Here is a 19620-nt window from a genome sequence, read left to right on the forward strand (position 1 = left end):
AAACTTAAACGCTCGCTGTCAAACTGCAGATAAATATTTTTGCTGCGGTCGCGTCTGATCGCCGATTTAGTCGTGGGGGGTGGGGTGGGGACATTTTAGAAATACAGGCGAGGGCGATTTGTCGTTCTGCTCAGATTGGGTTCCTGCCAAAAATCGGGGGTCCTGAATAAACTTAGGAATACCTGTTTGTTCAAAGTTGTTTGACTTTCAAGTTACATTTGTGTGTGTGTGTGTGTGTGGTGTACAGACACGCAATCGGTTGAATTAAGCGAAAAAGCATGTTTCTTTCAAGTGGGCCTGCTGAGAAGAAGGAAGCTACTAATCATACTAATGCAAATAAAATACGATCACCACCACTAATAAAAATAGGTTTTGGAATTGTCTGACTTGGTTTGTGCTAGCTAGAACATGGGCGGCCGGATGGTGGTGAGGAGAGATGAAAGCTGTCTCTTAGTTCAGCAGCTTGCTCCCTCCCTCCCCCCCCACCCCAGGAAACCGATTGATGAGAAATTAATTGAAACGAGCCAGGCTCAAACACACCCTGGCACACAACCGGCGCCACACCTCAGAGTCTGCAAGCTGCGCTCTCTTTCTGCCTGCCTGGTCTATTTAGAGGGATGCGTTTACGGCATTAAGAATTGGGGGGGGGGGAATAACTGGGGGCAAAGGAAAGGAGCCAGGCGGGGGCCGCGATCTCACTCTCCTTTTGGGTGGGCGGCCTCCTCAACTTGAGCTTTTCTCTTTGTGAGAGTTTCAACTCTGGGCACGGTCGTGAAAAAATACACCCCAGTTAGTTCCTTCTATTGAACCGAAATGCGAACCGAGTCGGCAGCTTTCTAGCCAACTATTGATCTGAGAAGAGGCTTGCTGAAATCCCTTCTCCTCGCCGTCCCTCCTTCCTTCTACCGTCTGATCCTCCAGATCAGACCAGGACCAGCCTGCCCCCCCGTCTCGGTTTGTCGGCGGCTTTCCACTCCAGCGAGGCAGGAGGCGCAAAGAGCGAGGCGCGACTGGCCTACCGGCCCAGAATCTCTTACTCCTGCCGCGGCAGCCTGTTCCACTCACGTGGCCGCGCCCCTCCTGCCTTCCTTTCCTAAAAGTGAGCCTGTAATTTGCCAGGAATTAAAATTGATTCTTTTCATCAAGCACAGAAAATAGGAAAATGTGAGATCGTTAATTATTGAGGGAGGCGCTTTCTCATTAGAGGCAACGCTGTTACAATTCAGCATTTAAAGAACGGCAAAGTGAGAACAATAATTATCGTAAGAATTCATATTTCAGCCTTTAAAAAACGCACTGACTTTTTTTGTGTGGTTTCGTCCCCTTCCCGGGAAAACACAAAAGATGGCACCTGTCTTCCAAAAGCCAAAAGAGAAGGCCAAAACCGGCTTACTCAGGGTGGGATTTTTTTTGCCAGTGGGACCCGTATATAGCACGGAAACAGAATCCTGCAAATTTGTGCCGTTCATGCCTGTCTGAATCAAAGTAACAATGATTTGGGTTTGAACAATATTAGCAATAGTAAAAAAATAAGATAAAATAAAATAAGTTTTAAAAAAGAGATCCACTCCGTCTGAGCTCGGAACATTGATAAACTGTACAGATTCTGTACATCTGGATTGCCATGAAGATGACAACGTCGCGCTCTTCGAACTTTCAGAATATCTTTCTATTTGCCATGTCTGTTTCTGCGGCCCCCCCCCCCCGCCCTTTTATGCCCTAGGTGGCGCGGGACTTGCCAAATCAGGACCCCGGTCGGTCCCTGGGATACCGCTTCGTCTCCCTGAAGAAATCGGGAAGAGAGCGAGGAAAAGGCGGTGGTGGTGGCGAGGTTAGAATTTCCCTGCACGGAGGCCTTCGGCAGGCATTCTAGTACGAAATTCAATCTCTATTTTTTATGAGAAGTAAACCGGCTAAATAAATTTTATTAGGGACAACCAATATATTTTTCTAGTCGCTCCCTTTGTTCCAGCCCTACGTGTGTGTAACAATCTAAAACCTATTTATGGTGGGAAAACTTGCCGGATCCGTCATAGAAAACCCGTTTACTTTGCGGGGAAAGTGATTTTCCCAAGTACGCCCTTGTCATGGTGGAGATTTGGGGACCAGACCGCTAAGCCTAGCCTTGTTAGGGACTTCACTTTGCCTGATCAGGTGGGAAATACCTTCCATTATCCACGGAATGGCCTGACTGGCACTTTTCTGGCTGCGGAGGGGCGGGAGGAGGGCGGATAAAGCGAGGGCGGTGGAAAGGAAAGCTGGGGGGGGGGAGATGAGGAGGGGCGGCCCGTGAGAGGCTTCTGTAAGTGCACCTCGGCGTCAACCCTGGCAGCATCAAATCTTCCTTCCCAAATCTTTGGATCGCAAAGCCGGAGAAGACCGCAAGGGAAGGAGGAAGCAGGGCGAGTCTGGCTCTGGCCAGCCCGTGGCCAAGCTGCCCTTTTTCTTTCTCCACTTTAAGATCCCCTTCGCTCCTTCCCTTCCATTTCTCTTTTAGCCTCCTTTTCCTTTTCCCAACCCCTCGCCCCCGCGCTTTCAACTCTCGGAAGGAATGATTTAGTTTGTTTATCCTGCTATAAAAATCAAGAGCAATAGAAAAGTCATAAAAAGCAACGCGCCATCCATCACGCCGCAGCCTTGTTTTCCCGCGGCTCCTAAGCTAGATGGATCAGCCGCGGGCTTCGGCCCCCTTGTTAGCGCGCGGAGGGGCCTGCCCATTAACGATCACGCTTTTTATTTATCGACTTGGCAGCGGCCGAGCCAAGCATCAGGGGGAGGGAGCCGAAACGGGTGGGCGCAGCGTCGGAATACCCCGGAAGTTGGGATCAGGCCCCTAACTGGGACGCAAACCTGGAAGGGGGGGGCGGTTTGGGATCGGGTAGAGAGAGCCGCCCTCCAAAGATGGGACGTGCGGAAAGAAGGTCTCCGGGAAGCGAGTCGGCGGAACTCAGGGGCACTTGCTTTTCCACGGCTTCGGGCGATTTGCGTTCAGGAGAGAAGGAAGGCCCGCGGTCAGTCTTTGCCCCCCCAGGCTTAAGTCCTACTCCCTTAAGAGAAGTAGGAGGGGTGCAGAGGAAAGCTACCCTCGGAGCCGTGGCTCCCGGTCTCCAACCGCGCCCGAAGGCTGGCGCCCCTCGGGAACACCCTGAGCCGGGAAGCCAGGCGCTCGCCGATCGGCGCATCCTTTGTCTCCCTCTCGAGGGCCAGGCCGAACCAACCTGCCCAAGGCGCCCCTCACCCCTTCAGCGTCTGCCCGCAGTGCCCGGTTGGTGAGACGCTTGGGCGGCGAAATGCCGCCGCCTCCCACAGCGCCTTTCGCCTTTGAAGTCTTTAGCCAAGAGGCTCCGGGCTGAATCCCGCGGCCTCGCTCTCTTTTTCTTTGGGTGCAAAGCTTTCTTTGCACTAAATGAATAATCTTAATTGCATCACTTTCGAATTAAAAATCAATGTTAATCAAGCTAGAAGTAGGAAATATCAGTTTTCATTGTGCCTGGCCTACTTGGCATTTCCCTCTCTCCTTTTGAGAGTAAGGGGGAGATTAAAAAAATCAAATAACTTTAAAAGGCCATTCTGTTCTGCTACAAATACAATTGAAACGGATTGTTTAGGAGCGGATCAGAAACGGTACAGAATTTTGCACTTAATTTCCTCCGTTATCTTTTACAATAAGGACCTCTTGCCTTGACAGCCAAGTCTAAACAGTAGTAAATTAGTACAAATTTATACTGATTTTACTCTAATAATCGTAATAAAAGCTTATAGATTTGGCACTAATTACATAAATGCCTAATGATCTTGAAAATTACTCTGGTTAGAAATATATTACTAATCTAAACTTTGTTGTTGGCTGGCTTTGAAAAATCAGAACATTAGAAATGGTTCGCTTCCCTTGTGCAAAGCACTTAAAATTGTTGGGATAGTTTAACATATTCAAGAAGAAAATAATGTTTTCGATTTATTTTTTTAACTTTATTTACTGCCTTCAAGTGAGTTTGGAGAGATGAACATAGAAACTTTCATACCCGCCAAATGGACCGGCGCCGGCCGGCTTTTCTGGCGCTGGTTTTCTAAGTCAAACCGACAGCTGGAATTACATCTTGTTTTTAAATATACGAATATTTAATTCAAGGGGACTAAGTTCATAGGAGGAGGGAGAGCAAAGAGGCATCCCGATTAGAGTATAAATTTCATCAGGGTTATACTCCACTTTATTCCAATCATCCCGGACTGCAGTTTTACCATGTTTGAAATGGCCGGATTAGAGACCCTTTAAAATAAAGCCATCCAGCACGTCACCCCCCTCTCCGCAGTTGTGTGGGACCTCTTGCTCCCTCTTTCCCCCTCCCCACCCGGGCCCTAAAAGGTGGGAGAAGTCCCCACCAGAGGGCTCAAGGCCTCCCTGCGATAAGGAGCAAGCTAGGCACCCCTCCAGCCATTGGCGTTTCCCCCCCCAATATGCCCCTTTTATTGGCTTGGCTTTGTCAGTCATTTCCAATTAATTTGATCAGGAGGTCAGAAGAAGGAAGAAGAAGAGGAGGAGGAGGACGAGAAGGAGAAGGAGGAGGCGGGCGGGTTGTGGGGGAAGGTTGTCCCTAATGCAGTCAATCAGTCGGGGGGACCGAATTGTAAAGGGGCTTTAAAAGCCCAGCCCGCGCGGCGTTCGGCTGGCGCGGCAGCGGCGGGTGCCTTGGCTGCGGGCGGGTGGAGCGGGGACTCTCTGGGTGCTGACATTTGCAGGCTGCCCTCCTGATTGGTCCCTTCGCTGAGCTGCTCACGGGTTCACTGAAGTGTTAAGCACCTCCCCGTCTCTCTAAAGGACATTATAATGCAAGAGACCCCCTTTTTAACCACACACCGAATTTTCTTTCATTTAGGCGATCTATATATAAATATATATCCATAAGCTGTAGAGAAAGTAGATCTATTTTAACTTCGCCCCCCTTTTTTTATATATATAAAAAATCAACGACCAACCGCTAAAATTTGGGGGGGAACAGCTTTCGCCCTGGAGCGGTGCGCGATGTTATCACACGCCGACCTCCTGGACGCCCGGCTCGGTGAGTTGCCCCCAGGCTTCTTCCCCCCTTTCCCTGCTCCCTCTCCTCATCATCCAGCAGCCCAGGAAGAAACCAAGAGCAGGAAATTGACAATTTGTGCCTGATTTTACCTTAATGCGATCTAAATGGGCTAATTTCTTTAGAAGTAATTGTACTGTATTAAAGTTTAATTTGATTTAACTTCGTCTCTTAAAAACAACAACAACTATGGAATATGTAGATCTAAAAGCACGATTGGGGGGCCATTTCGCTTGGAGTTTTGTCTCCTCTTCCTCCTCCTCCTCCTCCTCCTCTTCTTCCTCCTCCAGGTCTTCGACTTGGTTATTTTCTCTCCCCCCCCTCTTTTTTATTTTCTTTCCCTTAAGTTCTTGTTAAAGAATTGAAGGCATAGATTGATTTATAATTTCAGGCATTTATTGGGGTTTGGACAACTGGATGTTGTTGAGCCAAAGGAGCTACTTCTCGCTCGGCCGGGAAAGGGGCGGCTAGGGCCCCCAAGCCGCGGCTCTTATTTAAGCGGGATGGTACTCGAGTTCCCTGCAAGTCGGCGGCTCCCTTCCTCCGGCGTGCCCGGGGCAGGATCCCGGCTCCGGCGCCCGGGGAAGGTTGCCGCCTTGCCCGCCCTTAGTGGATCCGACGCTGAAGCGTGGTGGGCCGCTGCTTTGCCTCCGCAGGAATGAAGGACGCCGCCGAGCTGCTGGGCCACCGGGAGGCTGTGAAGTGCCGCTTGGGCGTCGCAGGCTCGGATCCCGGAGGCCACCCGGGGGACCTGGCGCCCAACCCGGACGCGGTGGAAGGGGCCACGCTGCTATCCGGAGAGGACATCACCACGGTGGGTTCGACGCCGAGCGCGCTGGCCGTGAGCACCAAAGACCCCGACAAGCAGCCCGGGCCGCCGGGAGGGCAGAACCCCAGCCAGGCCGGACCGCAGCAGGGCCAGCAAAAGCAGAAACGGCACCGGACCCGCTTTACGCCGGCGCAGCTCAACGAGCTGGAGCGCAGCTTCGCCAAGACTCACTACCCGGACATCTTCATGCGCGAGGAGCTGGCTCTGCGCATCGGCCTCACCGAGTCGCGAGTCCAGGTATGCGGCTAAGCCCTCTGAATCCTTGCCTTCCTTCGGCCTCGGCAAGGGCCGGCCCGGCCCTTTCCCCCCTTCCCCGGTAGCCCAGGGCCTGCCAGGCCAAGGCTGGTCCTCCTCCTCCTCCTCCCCAGGTCCCGGCCCGAGCTAGGAGGCGCAGAACAGGGAGAGTCGGAAAGGCGAGCCAAGCGAACGCCAGCCATCCCGATTCCTTCACTCCGGCACAGAGAACCTTTTCGTTCGCCGTGGCCCTTCCGGCTGGAGTCCAAAGTTTGCCTGAAGTGAAAGGATAAAAAGGCATCCGAGGGACAAAGCCTTTTGCTTTCAAGAGCTGAAGATGAGCAATAGGAGTACTAATTTCTCCCGTTTTGCTCCTAGCGCAAGGTTGCAGACTTTTAGCGATGGTTTTATTTTGAACCACCTGCAAATTTAGTTGCTGCACAAATTGGTTTCTGGTGCAAACGACTGGCACTCCTTTCCTAGACACCTTTCTTAATTTAACTGTCACCAATATCAGAGGGATAGGTCTCTGAGTAAAGTCTTTGTGAAAGAAAGGTTAGAGGGTTTTATTTATTCGGAGAATCTCTAGATTGACCCAAACTTTTTATTTGTGAACAAGATAAATATATTTGAGAAAAGATAATATAAGTGTAAAACGTTTATTAAATTTTATACGTAGAAATAAATTTGTATTCACCTTAGTCCTCATGATCAATCAAGTGAATATTATTGTAATTGTTCTAATTTTGATATCAACTGATTTGGATTTAATTTGTGAGTCATTTTAAAGCAACTGCGCTGTTCTTAGTCCTGAACTTTTCTTTCTTTGATTCTTTTGATCTTGGATTACACTACTTAAATATTTTGAAATCTATTTTTACTTAGAGTCTAAAAAAATTCCATTAAAAAGTTCATGTTTTAATCTTATTAAATGTTGTTGGATCCAATAGAAATGGTCTTGGCTTGACATTAAAAAGATGTCGAGAATTGAAAAAAAATCTGCCAGATTTATTTCCAAACAAATTTTGATACAATTGGAGTGTCTTCTGACTTTGCAGAGCAAAGTCTAATTAATTCATTGGCAGCTGGAGAATACCAGTGGAAATTCAATGGAATTTTTAAACTTGCACTTAGAAATCCTTAAGATTTTAAAACGTGTCTTTTCTAGATTGTCTGTTATCACCCATCTATTCATTTTAAACACTTCAGAAAAATAATAAACATATTTAAAAGGGAGATAACTGCAAATTAGGCCTTTATTGTACAAAATAAAAAGTGTCCAATTGTATGTTTTAATGAATAAAACTTATTTTTGAAAGAAAATATTTATTTTTCAAAGGTAAGATTTAGTTAGAATATATACAACAGACATTACTGTGAATTATATCTCAAAGGTTTCAGCTAAAATAAGAGAAGTTTTTAGTTGGTGACAAAATTAAAAAGAAAAAGAAAACAAGGTCAAATAAATTACACTGGATTTTGGCAAAGGTTGATTTTTTAAAAAAGCAAAACGCAAATATATTAAGGAAATGGTGGTTATTCATCCACTCTTCCCAAAACCAATAAATTCCAAAGAAAGTTATTATATATACCACTACAAATGTTTAGTAAAAAAAGGGCAAATACACAGATTTTAAACTAAATGATTTTACTTTTATTCTCAGGAAATGAAAATGTATATTGACTTTGATTTACAATCATATGGTAGAACAAAATATCCATCCCCTTAAAACCTATTAACATAGCTCTTTACAACTACCTCAATTATTAATTTAAAAATACTATTAAAATGTAGAGATTTTTTTTTTATTTGAAAATATCTAACAATTGCTTTTCTCCAGTTACATCTTACCTAAAGCCAATTTCCATAGACTTCAAGACTTTCTTATAAGCAAGCCCAATTACATCGACTGGATTTATCTCTCAGTGAACTGCAAGCTAGGAAAACATCTACATAATCTTACAGTCTTCTAATGGCTTCAGGCAGCTGAATAGAAACAGTTTAATCGAGTGGCAATTTAAATATTCTTTACAATAATGTTCTGCAGTTTAAAATGTAATCAAATCAACATAACCTTCTTAATTAACACTTCAGAATGATTAACACTGTGTAAGCTTGTGCAAAAAATAAATTATGGGAAATGTATTTACTTCCCAGTTCATTGTATTTTTGCTACTTGACGAAATGGAAGAGTAATGGCTGAGTTTATGGTCTCACACCACCTTTTCGGTGCGTGGGGACTCTACACATATCCAAAATGCTTCACACGCCCGCTTTTACTGCAGCAGCCCTGGATGTACCCTTACATGCAAGAATAAATTATATCTTTTCTATTTTCTGGTCTACATTTTAAAAAGCTATTCCTGCTTGTCAAGGCGGAAGCTTATTCTCCTTTATGTTACTGCTGTACTATTCCCCCCCCAGCTTCCCAGACTGGGTGTAATAGTAATAAAACCATTCTTTTTATAGCATGCCATTATTAGAAACCAATTTCAGAATTATTTATAACCCAGAATGGCTTATTAAGCAGCAATGTGAGAATCATGCAAATGACAGCAATCCGATGCAATATAATAAGCATAATCATTAGTCTCTCGTGCTGATTAATTAACTTTCAATATTTTATTTACATAAAAAGCAAATCAGTGAAATAACTTCTGCTCAGCTCAGGCTTGCCTTTCAATATTTTACACCAACCTAAAAATAATGTGCAAGGACTCCATTGACCGTGTCCCTCTGCGCTGGCCATGTCACCTGCCACATCTTAATAGGGGACAAGCTGAGAGTATTTTCTAGTTTTCTAATGGAATGAGAAATTGCATTTTCTTCCTCTCCCAGCAACTATTAAAGCGTAATGAATTCGGCCTAGAGTTCACGGCTGGCTGATCGAAATGAACCTGAGATCTGAGCTTTAATGCAGCTCTCCAGATTTCCTACCAAATCTTCCCATTAATCATCTGATGGATTCCAGTGAGATCTTCATAAGGCTTTGGGTGAAGATAGAGAGGGGAATAAAAAGGAAGGAAAGAAGGAAGGAAGGAAGGAAGGAAGGAAGGAAGGAAGGAAGGGAGGGAGGGAGGGAGGGAGGGAGGGAGGGAGGAAGGAAGGAAGGAAGGAAGGAAGGAAGGAAGGAAGGAAATATCCCCTTGACTACTTCTCCCCTGTTTATAGCTGGGGGATTAAAGGGCTATATTTCTCTAAATACATTTACATTACCGTAATAGCAGATTGTCATTAAAGCAGAGTTTGAAATTGCAAACTCCATCAGACTCCTTGTACCCTGTTAATACTATTGGCTGATGCAGAAGCTAAGAGGTAATTGTTGGTATGCCGATCTCAAGGCAAAGTTTCCCAAATGTCTCTGGCTAATATATTTCCAGAGCCTAGCTGTCAAGGCTGCTTTCTCCAAGTATCCCCCTGGTTCTTGCTCCTGTTTAATCTGTCATGCACTGGTTTCCAAATGGATACATCCACATTTTCAAAAGCATATGCGCTGTTGCTCTGAAATGAGGTGATCCAGACTTGATGGAAATTCTTTTACAACCCCAGTAAACCATGACACATAAAATGATCTTGTGGCCACCATTTAACTAACCCTAAAATGTAATTGAACAAAATTCTTTCTCCTCTGCTCCACATCTTCCCTCCTCTTCTATTCAATTATTATTCTTATAAAATTTTGACATTTAACATCTGTTGTTTTTTTGCTAACGGGCCCAAGCATGTTTTCCAGTCTAAATAAAAGGGTTTGGAAAAATATCTCTCTGCTTGGGACCCACACGCCTCCAAAGTCAAGATTTCAACAATGGTGTTGAGAAAAGCAAAAAGCAACTTTATTTTCAAAAACATGGAAATTGTGGTCAAATCTGTAGTCCGTATTACTCTGAAATTAACAAATGTGCTCTCTAAGGAGTTATGGCATTCTTAATACATGAACACAAAGATTAAAGATGTTAAAATTTAAGTGTTAAAAGATTGGAGAGAAAAAAATGATAGAAACTGATCGGGAAGCAACTAGTTCTTCCTTCTATGAATAGTAATCCCGATTATCTTTTAAACAGGTGGATTATTTATTTTTATTTTTTATATTTTTTACCCTACCTTTATTACAATATAAGTAATTCAAGGTGGCAAACATGCATTACTACTTCCTCCCCCTATTTTCCTCATGACAACAACCCTGTGAGGCAGGTTGTGTTGAGAAAGTGTTTGGCCCAAAATCACCAGCTGACTTTCCTACCTAAAATGGAAGTAGAACTCAAAAGTGTTCTGGTTTTCAGATCAACAATTAACCGCTACACCAAACTGGCTCTGTGCTTGAGAATGCAAACTGAAACATTATACTTGCACCACTTGCCAGTTGACAGCACCCAGGCTAGTTAAAAACAAACCACCTTTCACATGAAGCAAGAGCAGACAATAGGAAAAGCCAATCCAATTGGCTAAACAATAATAAAACCTAGTTAAATTTTAGTGGAAGAGGACTAAAGGGCCAGCAACATATTCTTTTCAAACAGCAATTCATGAGCAGGCCCCTTCGCTTAAAAAATGACAATTATATAAATATTTTATTTGAGAAATGAACTAAAACAAAGAATACAAAGCTTAAAGAGAGAAAGCTAACTGAACAACACAATCCTAAAGAGGCCTATATTTGAATTAAATGGAGTTTGTTCAGCATTATATTTAGAGATAAGTGGGAAAACCTTATTACACTTATTGTCATGCTTAAAATCTTAGTGGCTGTCAGCTTTGAAGAGAAGTCACACTTGTGTAATTTCCAAAAGCTTTTAAGAAGGTATATATATTTAGGAGAGGATTTTTAAAGAGTTTCTGAATTAAAAGATTGAATAGAAGTGAAAAAAAATAAGTAAGCATAGGTAAGGTCAATAGTAGCTGAAACTGATAAAAACTTGGTTAACTAAAGCATGTGTGAATGCCTAAAACAAAATTCTGTACATTTGTCAGAACAGCTCACTTGAGGTAACATTTTAGTAAGTAAACTTGCAGCATTTGAGTTTAATCCCCAGTTTCATAGCAAAATGAAATCTGATCTGTTTGCATTGAAATATCTAGATAATTGCTTTCTTTGTTTTCACTTTCCTGAAATTCAGCCAAAAAAAAATTTAAATTGCACAACACCTACTATACCTAAGCAATGGCTTTTCATATCTGGTATAGAAAATATGCTTGTTTTCATCATAATTAGAAAATACAAGACCTGATATAAAGCAATTCATGTCCATTCTCATTAAAAACATTTAAAAATTTGGAATTTCTGGGGGAAAATGGAGAAATATTGGACAATTGGTCTAGGCTAGCTTTTTCTTTTAAAACCAAATGCAATATTTGAACTGGTGTATAATTTATTAGATCTTGGTGAAACTCATAGTTACTAATTCACCTGGCTTTTATTTTCAATTACATTATTTTAATTCTTGGGTCACAGGAGTGTGCATTGAACCATATAATGTAATCTTCTTTGGGTTATGTGGTAAAAAACTCACATACATGAATATATTTGAAAAAAAAATAAGCTGAATCACACTGGATAAACACTTATCTGGTCTGAATTTTTCTTAAACACTTTGCCTGGCAGGGCTTATGAAAACATTTATAATCTGAACTGCTGGCAATTGCCATACTAGTATTAGGCAAACCAATGATTTAAAAGCACGGATAAGTATCCATAAACAATTACAAATTGTACTTATATGCGCCAAATATCAACATACAGTGGGTCTCAGCAAGTTGCTGCTCTAGCATATTTGTACCTAACATGACATTGTGTTACTGAATCCAAGGCTGAACATACGATTTAGCAGTAGTGGTTGTTAGACTTCTATTCTTGGGATTAAGAATTAAGGATATAAAGTCCAAAACAGAAACAGATAAACTGAAGACTGGCATGTATTTTTCAATCTTGGTTTTGCTGTGGTTTGGAGTGTAAATTTCCACATTTTAAATATTATACCATTTCAGTATAGTGTTTGTGTGTGTGTGAGAGAGAGTCAGAGAGAGAGAGAGAGAGAGACAAAAGATTCATCAGGAATGCGCTACTATTTCTTGAACATATAATAATGGAAAGGTAGAAGTGCTATTTGGATATATTTGTTGATTAACAGAAATCAGTGCCAAATATATGAATTCAAAATAAGGACTACTATATAAATTTAGACTTTCTTCTACAAAATATAAAATTGCAGCCCAAATTAGCATGTTTCCTTCAATCATGTTGCATTATAGCTATAGTCAGATGATGTATCTGCTTTGATTATACTGTATGGCTATTGTGTATTTCTGATAAGTTGATAATAGCTTCAGTGAAATGAAGAATAGCACTTAGCAATAAGCTATAATTTTGCACCAGGTAGTTTAACCTAAATTCTAAAACTTCATTATATTTAAATGCAAGGGTTTTATTAATCAGCAATTTGGAGATAAGTACAGTGATACTTATTTAAAAGTATTTATTTTAAAATCAGTGCTAGTAATATGCTGGGGGAGAAAATAACAATTGGATCTGTTAATGGAAAGTTACAGCCTATAAGCAATTTAAATCTAACCCTTCAGGTTTTTTTTTAAATTTGCCCATTAGCGTCTCCTGAAAGTAAGAGGTAACAATCACAGTATAGCAAAACTGACAAAATAATCTAAATGTTTATTAAATGCAATGTATATTAGTAAGGCAATGGTGATGCTTGAGATAAACATTGTATTTTATTACAGAATGGAAACTAAGTTTTGTATATTTACAAACTTCAATTTATTCTTTCCCTCTGACCATCTGTGTTTAGAACTGGCAGATGCCCCTTATTGAAAAGGGATTCTTTCTTTTTCTCCCAAAATCCCAATGGAAATATAATATCCGCCCTTCACTATATATTCCTTTGTTTGTTAATTGAGAACAATTCCCTGCTTCAGAGGAAGTAGGAGAAAGCTCGCTTTCTCCCTGAGATTTCCACAGGGTAGCCCTCCTCTGTATCTTCGGGGTTTCCTCGGCCGTTCGGGCCTTCCCGGGGAGCTGGTGGACTTGGGGGTGGGGCGCACGCCCTTGCGGCTTCGCCCGATGACAGCGCAGTCCTCCGTCGGTCTAACCCGGCCTTCTTTTCTCTTTCATGGGTCCTCTCTTCTCCCTTCCTTCTTCGGCGGCGACTGCTGATCCGAGCAGGTCTGGTTCCAGAACCGACGGGCCAAGTGGAAGAAGCGCAAGAAGACCACCAACGTGTTCCGAGCCCCCGGCACGCTGCTGCCCACGCCAGGGCTGCCTCAGTTTCCTTCCGCCGCCGCCGCCGCAGCGGCCGCCATGGGCGACAGCTTGTGTTCCTTCCACGCCAACGACACGCGCTGGGCCGCGGCCGCCATGCCAGGGGTGTCGCAGCTGCCCTTGCCGCCGGCCCTGGGCAGGCAGCAGGCCATGGCGCAGTCCCTGTCGCAGTGCAGCCTAGCGGCGGGCCCCCCACCCAATTCCATGGGCTTGTCCAACAGCCTGACGGGCTCCAACGGCGCCGGCCTACAGTCGCACCTCTACCAGCCCGCTTTCCCTGGCATGGTGCCCGCTTCCCTGCCAGGCCCCAGCAACGTGACGGGCTCGCCGCAGCTCTGCAGCTCCCCGGACAGCAGCGACGTGTGGCGGGGCACGAGCATCGCCTCCCTCCGCCGGAAAGCGCTGGAGCACACAGTCTCCATGAGTTTCACCTAATGGCGCCCCCGCCTTCCCAGCCAGCAGCCTCTCCCAGCCGCGCCTCCCGTTTTCCCGCCTTTTCTTCACCTCCGTCCGGCCTCCCTGCTCTGACCCGCGCGGATGGCCTGGTTCCCGCCATTTATTTCCCCTTTTTACCTAAAAGAGGAGGGGGAGCCCCTCACTTACCAGGGAGCCGACTCAGGATCTGAAACCAATGGGCTAGTTTTGTGGGGAGAGAAAAACGCATGTAAGCGCTCACACGCGATCTCCGGCCAGCACCCCGGGCAAGTTCGTGCTGCAAGGGCGGAGACTGAGCCAACGCGTCTTAATTAAGATTCAAGAAATACCTACCCTAAGGACTCAGCAGGCCTCATTTAAGTCCTGTCAAAGTTCCTCCCCGATTCAAACACACAGGGGCATATATATGTTTGTGTGTATATTGTGTGTATATGCACAATACATGTGTATGTGTGTATGTATACACATACATGCGTGTGTAGGTGTATACATACATACAAACACAATAGCCACGTTTGCGGGGGTTTTGATAGGTTTTTTGGACGGGTGAGCTCGACCTTCGGGCGAGAACCGCGGCGATGACGTGAATCGTCCAAGGAAAAGAGCCCATTTTGATAACCCTTTTTAAGCGACCGGAGTCGAATTCAATCGATTTTTTTTTAAGGCGACACAGAAACTTCCGCCCCTTCTTTTCCCGTCCTCCCCACTTTGATGGGCTATTTAATTTCTAGGACGACCCCTTTTCAGCTTTGGCGCCCCTCATTTTTTTCGCTTTGTTTCGGCCGCAGCCCCGCGCCCTCGCGGAGCAGCGGGCAAGCGACGCCTGGCTCACGTGGACCCGAGAGACCTCCAATCTGGCGAAGACTTTGTACAGATAAAGCAAGCCGCTATTTCTCCCCCTTTTCTGCATGTGCTGGTCCAAATCCAGAGAACAAGCTGTTTCGAAGAATGAACCCACGGTGAAATAGGATGTTTTGTGTAGATAAAGCATTCTTGTTACATACTGGTCGATTTGTGCTATGTTTTAAAAAAAAAATACTGTCTGTGCTTATTTATTATGGAATTTTGGGTTTCTTAATAAATGTTTGAGGCTATTACAAACCTATGATTTGACTTTTCCCAGCGAGTTCGCACCACATTAATGTAAATGGATAAATAAAAAAATTGCGCGTAGTGGGAACGACGATTGTGAGATAAGGGGTATTTTAAATCGAGTGAGCAAATAATTCATTTCCCCCCAGTTTGGAATGGGGAGAGTTGTCACATGTTTGGGAATAGTCCTCTGATTTTGCAATGAAGCTACAGCATTCCTTAATTACAATTTCAATAAACCGCTTGATTTCTTTGTGTCAAATGACTTAGTATAAGAAGCAAGGTTCTAATAGAAATATCAGCAGCGAGAAATATCTGAATCTAAAACAAGCACTTGCTTGTAAGAATGCACATATAAGGGTTACAGCAAAAATGGCAAATACCCAAGTTCCTTTGTTCTGGTGGTGAAACATTTGCAACAAATAATATTTTTCTTGGTAAGTTCAGAGCAAAACATTTGATCAGACCAAGCTACCATAGAGGAGACAAGGCATACAATAAAAAAACCCCTCTTCAGATTTCTTAAAAATAATATTGCTTATGTATATTTCGTGTTGATTACCAAGTCTGCAAATGGCAAAGAGAGGAAAACAAGCCACCCTTTGTGACTATATTGGTAATAAAAAAGGGCACAGATTAAGATAGTAGGCTTGAATAATGCTCCACTTTTTTAAAAAAATCTTGAGTAAAGATTGGAGGGAGGGTTAGGGTTAGGGTGAAATAAAATTGAATGTACTTGGTGAAAACAGAAGGTACATTTGCCATACATATTTTTTCTGGCTCAGAAATTATTGCCAGTTCTGGTTGCTGAGACTTGCTGCAATGGCAGAGAAGATGATCACTTCCCTTCCTTGTGCTTTTGCAAAGTTGGTCTCCGAAAGGCCAAGCGAGGTTGCCAGGCACCAGGCAGAAAAGGACTCTGTCCTATTAATGGGATGCGCTCACTTCGTTTATGTCTGCACATCAATTACACATTTCTTAATTACACACTGGAGGATGCCATGTCCGGGAGCCTTTCACATGAGGGCATTGCTGGCTCCCAGCAAACATCACCCAGGGTGTGTACACACACACACACACACACACACACACACACATACCATAGAGTAATAATTTTGCTCCACTCCCAATATTTTAAGGAATCTTTAATTTCAAAATGACATCTGTTTGTGCCTAAATAATATCTATGAAAAAGACATTAATTAATTTGAGCTTTATGATATAGCATTTAAACAGCCAACGCAAAGACTGAAAATGATTCAACATAAACAATCATTTCAAAAATAAGTTCTAAAGACTCCCTGTGCTTCAAGCAAAACTATTACCCTTATGGTACTCCTTATGACCCACTATTGCTTTGGAAAATGGCTACAGTACTCTTGAAGTTTTAATGTGCTGTTTGTTAAGCTGGGAACAGCATCTTTATCCAAACAATGAGTTTAATGTTTCTAATTATTTTAATTAAACATGCAGCATCAGAGGAAATTTGATCTTTAGAAGAATGTTTTTTTATTTTGTTTTGTTTTGAATTTTTTAATCACTTTTATGTTCTGCTGGACCAGGATTCATTTATTGTGTACTTTAATCTCTGTATTTTTCTATACTTCAGCTAGGAATCTCTGATGGATTCTAAATAATAGCATATATTTAAATATTAACCTTGAACACAATAGTGGTTTTGAAACATAATAAAGAGTTCTTATTACCCAGGGCCCCATTTGGTATTTCCCTAAAAAGAGGCATCTTTCTAGCCTGCCTTTTGTCTCTTAATTTAGATCATGGTATCCTTATTGTGTGCTTTATTCCATTTTTGTGTCTTTTACCTACTTTTAATGTATTTTTTTAAAATAAAAGAGTCTCCCCTCTTCTTCAGATCTTGTTTGTGTAATGTTGTTGGATTAAAAATGTCCTAATTCTGACCAGTTCTATTAACTCCTTTTGATACAGAAAATCTAGTTTCTGATAATTAAAAAGGCTATGAAGGCAGACTTAGGGTACTTCTCTTCAGGGCTTTAGCATTGCTTCAGGAGCAATATCACCCCTTGATCCATTGGTGGGATTCAGCCAGTTCGCACCATTTCGGCATTACCGGTAGCTAATTTTTTGTTGCCCAGGCCCAGAATGGACTTCCGGAAGCGGCATCCATACAGAGAACTGGTTGTTCACATATTTGAATCCCACCACTGCCTTTGATCTCATGCCACTTATCCAGACAGGCAGCTCAACCAAGTTTTTTTTCCAGTTCAATTGTGAACCAACTCAAATTGCAACACTTCTGTATTTTCCTTTCCTCACAACTGTTAACCTGCTATAACATTCTAATATTCTCACATTGTGCTTCAGATCAGTTTTGCCTACTGACCTGTTTGTTTGTTATTTTATTGTTTTGTTTCAGCCTTCTACCACAAAATCAAACACAGTGGGAAGCTGAGTGCCACCTGGAGTTCAATTGGGGGTTCCCTATAAGTCAACAGGAGGGACTGCTGGCTGGTTCCTCTTGAGTTCTCACATTGGCATGGGTGTAGACAATTGTGGGTCATTATAAGATGAATTCAGAAGATTTGACAATGGTGACTCTGTGTGGAAATATCCATAGGTGTTAGGAAACTGCCGCAATGTCAAAAATTAAGCTAGGAGACCCCAAACAAATTCTAATTTCTAACTGGAAGTACCAGCTAAGGCCTAAGACAAGTAACTGTTCTTTCAATCTGTAAAGTTCCTAATGAGGTACAAGAAGACCTTGAATTATTCAATGAAGAGCTGTCTCCAGACACGGTTCTTTAACCAGGATTCTTACATAATGTATCTTTTTAAATGAATGTATTATTTTCATGTAGAAAATGCTTATGTGCATAATTACAATATTAAAGATGAGCACCCAAAAATGTAGCATATAAAATAAATCTTCAGTCCCCAAACCCAAATTTGCAAATTGGAGGTAATGATATATATTGTGTTATTAAATAATATTTATATAGCATTTTGAATGCCTTTTTTGCAAAGTCAGAATAACCCAACCTATAAGCTAGCTAGGTTACAAGCATTTTTAAATTATAGGAAGAATTAGGCAATACTAAGAATTCTACTGAAATCTGTAGTGATATTGCTATTTTAGTAGAGCCAGTGTAATGGTTAAGGCACCAGGCTAGGAACCAGGAGGCCATGAGTTCTAATCTTGCCTTAGGTAGAAAGCCAGGGTGGACCTTCTTAGCCCTAGGAAGGAGGCAATGAAAAACCACTTATGAAAAACCTTACCGCAAAAACTGCAGGGACTTGTCACAACACTCTCCAGGAATCAAGACTGACTGAAAGGCACTTATTTATTTAGCGTATATAAGAAGATGACAGAAGACAAACATAGAATATATGAGCAATAATCACCAGTATCCGTAACATTCCTTAAACTACACATGCTCCCTGGGTGGTGCTAAATGGGTGACAACAATCAGATGCAGCCATGGTGCCTCTTGGGCCTCATGGCCTTAATAATCAGAACTGTATAACTCAAAAGTACTAAATAAATAAATAAATAAATAAATAAATAAATAAATAAATAAATAAATTTTAAGACGAAAAAGTATATTAAACTTGACCAGCTGGTATAAAGCGGCCTTCTTCAATCTGGTCCCTCACAGAAATGTTGAGCTTAGAATTTCAGAACTCCTGCCTGATCAATAACCATCATGACTGAGTATTTTGGCTATTGTAGTCCCAGCACATTTGAAGGATATTAGATGGGGGAAAGGCTCTTTCAAAGTCTGATGCTTAAACATACCTAAGTATTTAATCCCATTGATGTTTGTTCTGAATACATGAACATGGACTGCAGTGTTCCTCATGTTAATTTTAAAAAAAAGCATTTACATGTCATGACACATGTCTGTACATTCAGATAAAGTAGGGCTGAAATAATTGTTATACTTGTCTGAATAAAACTGACTATATATCAATTCCTAAACATTCCAAAGAACTGAACCAATGGCAACTATGCTCTGATAATATAGTTGTATTATTAACACAACATAATTATGTCAATATGGGAACACTATGGTTTCATTTATCCACTTGAAATTCTGATGCCTTAAACTTATGAGTAAGGAAAATAACAATTCGGGGTGACGCCCGGGTCCTCACTACCAATGTGAAATTCTGGGTAACAGGATAATTTCATGTTTAGGAGATCTGTTCATGTCTGCCAGTTGCTACTTTCCAAAATATAGCAAAGGTTGTTTACAGATAGTATGTTGATTTTAAAATGATATAACTTTAAGTGCAACAGGTTTATGATGTAGCTATGCAGCAAAACATAATCTTCAAAAACTTTTTAAAACTCCCAACCACATGTTTTAAGACGGTAGGGTGAGATGAGCACTTAAACTGGAGTGAGGTGAAAATTCTGAACCAAAACTAGAATTTTTTTTACTAATGGAAAATTCTAAAGCGTTGTAAAAACATTTTCGCTTAATTATCATCTTTCCCAAATATCCATCATACTATCAAGAGTTTAATGAAAAATGTTGTGCTGATTCTTGGCTTCATGCAGGCATTTGTTTCCATGGCAATAGTTGTTTGCCTTAGATAAAGGCTTGGAAATTAGTAGGACCAAATGATCTAGGATCCTATAGGGGAAATGCTTGATTCTGTCTATCATAGGAAAAATGATGCACTTAAATCAGGAATGTGGGGG

The 19620-nt window shown here is 42.3% G+C and overlaps 1 protein-coding gene across 1 annotated transcript; it reads left to right on the forward strand.

Moving 5' to 3' along the window:
• Positions 1–5020: 5020 nt before the first annotated feature.
• On the forward strand, positions 5021–13841 carry OTP (orthopedia homeobox; the record flags this gene model as incomplete). Its single annotated transcript, XM_081315733.1, has 3 exons — positions 5021–5057; positions 5732–6141; positions 13311–13841. 3 exons carry the CDS (start codon positions 5021–5023, stop codon positions 13839–13841), a joined length of 978 nt encoding a protein of 325 aa, XP_081171859.1.
• Between the last annotated feature and the right edge of the window lie 5779 nt (positions 13842–19620).

The sequence above is a fragment of the Vipera berus genome, assembly GCF_964194415.1.
Source record: "Vipera berus genome assembly, chromosome: 2".
Lineage (NCBI taxonomy): Eukaryota > Metazoa > Chordata > Lepidosauria > Squamata > Viperidae > Vipera > Vipera berus.